Below are 4,249 nucleotides of genomic sequence, written 5' to 3'. Positions count from 1 at the left end.
GCCCCAGCCCCTCACTGGGGGATTCTAGGCAGGGGCTCTACCACTGATCACACCCCAGCCTCTCACTGGGGGAGTCTAGGTAGGTGCACTATCACTGAGTGGTATCTGTGGTCTAGCCTAGTGTATTTAGCCAAAACTATAGATGTTAAGTCATTATACCTGGTTTTACACCCAAGTAAGTAAGTGTAAAACATTGTTTTGTTTTGTTTTAGAAGAAAGGGGAATTTGAAAATATGAAAAATTTGTACTGAAGATGTAATTCTAGCTGGGCGGTGGTGGCACAGGCCCTTTATCCCAGCACTTGGGAGGCAGAGGCAGGCAGATCTCTGAGTTCGAGGTCAGCCTGGTCTACAGAGTGAGTTCCAGGACAGCCAGGGCTATACAGAGAAACCCTGTCTCAAAAAAAAAAAAAAAAAAAAAAAGATGATGTAATTCTGCCATGCTATGACATGTAATGTTCAGTTAAACTTTCTTCAAAAACATGATTTTTGCATAGCCCTGACCACAGTGTGTGTGTACACGGTTTTACTCCTTAAGAACTAAGTTTCTCGTGTTACTATAGGATGATCACAGAAATAATAATTTTTTTTCTTTTTTCCAAGACAGGGTTTCTCTGTATAACCACATTGGCTGTCCTGGAGCTCAGTCTCTAGACCAGGATGAACTTGAACTCACAGAGATCCTCCTGCCTCTGCCTCTGAAGTGCTGGGATTAAAGGCCTGTGCCACCATGCCTAGCCAGAAATAAGTTAGTATTTGCCAGATGGTGGTGGTGCATGCCTTTAATCTCAGCACTTGGGAGGCAGAGGTAAGCAGATTTCTGTGAGTGTGTGGCCAGCATGGGTCTAGAGAAGTGAGTTGGAGGACAGCCAGAACTACATAGAGAACCCCATCTTGAAAACCAAAATAAATTTTTAAAAATATAAAAATATTATATAGCATTATATTCAGTCGTGAGTCTAGCTGAGGCATCTCTTCAGCTGAACATTTTAATCTTTATAGAGAAGAAACGAGAAATAAAATTCCTAGTGCATTTGTTATAACGAAGGAAATGTTCTAAAATTATACTTTTAAAATTTGTGTGTAATTTATTACTTTATGTGCACTGGTGTGCTGCTTGTATGTATGTTTGCGTGAGGGTGATGAGTCCCCCTGGAAATGGGGTTAGAGACAGTTGTGAGCTCTCCTGTGGGTGAAAGGAACAGAAGCCGGCTCCTCTGGAAGAGCAGACAGTAATCATGCCTTCTGAGACGTCTCTCCAGTGCCTGAAATTTTTTATTGAGACTCTCACAACTTTATGTAAGAAAGGACAAATTCATGCCAAAAATAAAGGTATTCATGTAACACTGTAACATTTCCCCAAGTTTAAAGTAACACTATCAGCCACGCTAAGGGTCTGGCTAAGGCAGGAAGATCAGTTCAGTCATCCACAGCCTGGGCTATGAGACTGTCTCAACAACAACAAAAAAGAGATCACATTCGGCCAGGCAGTGGTGGCGCACACCTTTAATCCCAGAACTTGAGTTCCAGGACAGCCAGGGCTACACAGAGAAACTCTGTTTCAGAAAACAAACAAACAATAGAACCCAACGACAACAAAAAAGATCACATGAACACACACACACACACACACACACGTGTGCACACACAGGAACAGGTCAGGTCCCTATAGGTTTGGGGGCAACACATTCACATTTGTCACAGAGACTCCTATACAGGCTGACACATGAGCCATGAGGCCCTAGAGCGATGTGACACTGACAGGCAACACCAGACAGCCTTGCAGGTACTGGGGACCAACCCTATTTAAGTGCTGTTGCCTTATATAAATGCTGTCTCCTTCAGTCACAGCTAGAGGCAGAAAGCAGTCTTCGTCCTTTGAGGAGGAGGAAGAGAAGGGCCTCCGTAGCAGAATGAGCTCAGATCCTATAGGAATGAAAGGTACACCCATCTGCTCCATCTGGGGAGATACACCCCTCCCCAGCAAGGGCCCACGTGCTGCTGCTGGAAGAGCAAATCCCAGTCAGAAGCATCCTTTCACGGGGCCTGGGCGATGGCTCAGTCAGTAAAGTTCTTGTCTCACAAGTACAAAGATCTGAGTTGGCTCAAGCCCATACAGAAGCCAGGCGCGGTGACACATGTCTGCAATCCTGCTGCTGGGGAGGTAGAGGTGGCAGACTCTGGGGACTCACTGGACAGCCACTCTAACCTAATTGGTGAGCTTTAGGCAAAAGCTCTAGAACTTGTGTCACAAACAGGATGAACCACACCTGAGGATAATGTGGCTTAGGGACTGCCACGTGCACATATGTGTGCACACGCGTATGGGCGTGTAAGACCAAATACAGCTTCCTTTCATTTCAGCTGTGCCCTGGCTTTGAGAAATCAGGAGGAAGGAAAGGCGGTCTCTACTCCGCACTGTCTTATGGGAAGCTCAGGGGGATGGTGGCCTGCACGGTGCTCTGGGACAGCAGTCCTCAAACAATCACAGGTAATCCTGAGCCACTCAGCCCCCTCTTCCAACTGCATCCAAAAAGCAACATCCTTCCATTTCTCTAGGACACAGGGGAAGGGCCGTTCCTGCCACATACTGCAGAGCCGAGGTGGGGATGAGGGAACACAGAATCTGTCCAGCCATACTTACTTGGTGATGTGGAAGGAGGTTTGTGGAAATTTTTTCTTTTTGTTTTCTGAAAGAAAGAAGAAGCAATGAGAAGCATGCCAGGCTTTCTAAGAGCTCTGTTGGAGAACTTCGCCATACTCAAGAGGCCAGAGAGAGAGAGCCCGGGCCAGGAGACCTCACAGAGGTCTGAGGCACTCCCGAGTGTAGATCCAATACATGGTAGGCAGCTGAGACTTCTCGTACTGGGAGTCAGGAAGATTACTTTCCCTGGTTGTGAGCATTCAGGAGGCAGAGGCAGGCAGATCTCTGAGTTCAAGGCTAGCTTAGTCTACAGAGGATGTTCCAGGACAGCCCAGGCTACACAGAGAAACCACTTCTTGAAAGACCAACAAAAAAGGAAAGGTCTCCCATATGTCCTGTGCTTGTTCTGGCTGCCAGTGAACACCTGTGTGCTCACAGCAGACGCACTAAGATGAACGGCTGGTAAGTCAGTCCATGGCAGATCCCCACTAAGGGAGAGGACCCTGTATGAAAAACAGTCTCCATAGCAAACAAACGCCCTTGCAGTCCAGTGGGAACGCAGTCCTGCAGCTTCTAGGGTGGGCCGTGACCTGCCTTTCCAAGCACTTAGCACAAGGCTGCGTGTGAAGGCTGCAGCATATGGCAGGTCCTTGCTCCCCTCTGGTGGAAATACTGTTCTCTATACCCCAGAGAGATTTGGACTCTGCTTGGACTTGTTAGGTGGCTCCTTCCCCAGCCCGTGGCGTCAGGATCACGTCTCATGTCCCTGGCTGTGGGACACTTGTCACAAAACCGTTTCCTTCCAGATTGAAAGATTCAATCCTGCAGGGTTGGTCCTTAAGCATGAAGGTAAAGAACTCAATAGCCCCAGGAAGTTCCTCAAGCTGACCAGACTCACTAGGCTCCTCCCTGTCTAAGAAAGAAATGAAAGCCTAAAGTTACTCTCAGACAAGCCAAGCTGCAAATAAGACTCCCAGACTCTGGGACTAGACCACCTGCCCAGGAAAGATCTAGACTGTGGTAACTTGGAAAGGACACTGTCCAACCTGCTGAGTTCCTGCGGACTGTGCAGTGTGCTCCAGGCTCCCAGGTTCGTGAGCTGTCCCCCACGCTTGGGTGTGCCTTGGTCATGCAGCTGTCTTTGAGTCATTTGGTCCTTAAGTAACCACCTCGTCAATACTCCTCCGAGCAACTCCTTCACCGAGCTGCACTTTGGTCTGTCCTGGGATCCCAATCTAGGGTGAGTTGTCTCCCCAGGAAAAGTTTTGTCATACAATAACAGTGGTCCCTCCTTGGGGACTGTGGGCATGTGAGGTCTCCTAAGGGCAGCTGAGGCTTCTCGTGTTGGGTCCCTTCAGATCTCATGTATAGATGGAATCAAGTAATTTCTTGGGCTATCCACTAAGTGAGCACTGAGCATGCTTCCCTTTGCCACTCAGTGCAACTTACAACCTGAGATGCTGGCTAATTCCCATGGGGCACTGGGAGTATTTTTCCAATCTAGAAAGCCTGCCTAACATCCTCCAGTGAGGGGCTGGGGTGTGGCTCAGTGGCAGAGACCCTGCCTAGAATCCCCCAGTGAGGGGCTGGGGTGTGGCTCAGTGGT

General features: G+C 48.2%; 1 protein-coding gene across 1 annotated transcript in view; it reads right to left on the bottom strand.

The window, feature by feature from the left end:
* Window positions 1–4,249, bottom strand: part of Iqce (IQ motif containing E) — a 35,040-nt gene that overhangs the window by 27,722 nt on the left and 3,069 nt on the right. The window contains exons 3-4 of the mRNA XM_028756016.1: window positions 2,644–2,689; window positions 1,762–1,925 (exon numbers count right to left, since the gene is read on the bottom strand). Of these exons, the coding sequence (XP_028611849.1) occupies window positions 1,762–1,925; window positions 2,644–2,689 (210 nt within the window). The remainder of the gene's footprint in view (window positions 1–1,761; window positions 1,926–2,643; window positions 2,690–4,249) is intronic.

Source organism: Grammomys surdaster, unplaced genomic scaffold, assembly GCF_004785775.1.
Source record: "Grammomys surdaster isolate TR1022 unplaced genomic scaffold, NIH_TR_1.0 126109, whole genome shotgun sequence".
NCBI lineage: Eukaryota > Metazoa > Chordata > Mammalia > Rodentia > Muridae > Grammomys > Grammomys surdaster.
This window is presented reverse-complemented; position numbering and strand designations above follow the sequence as displayed.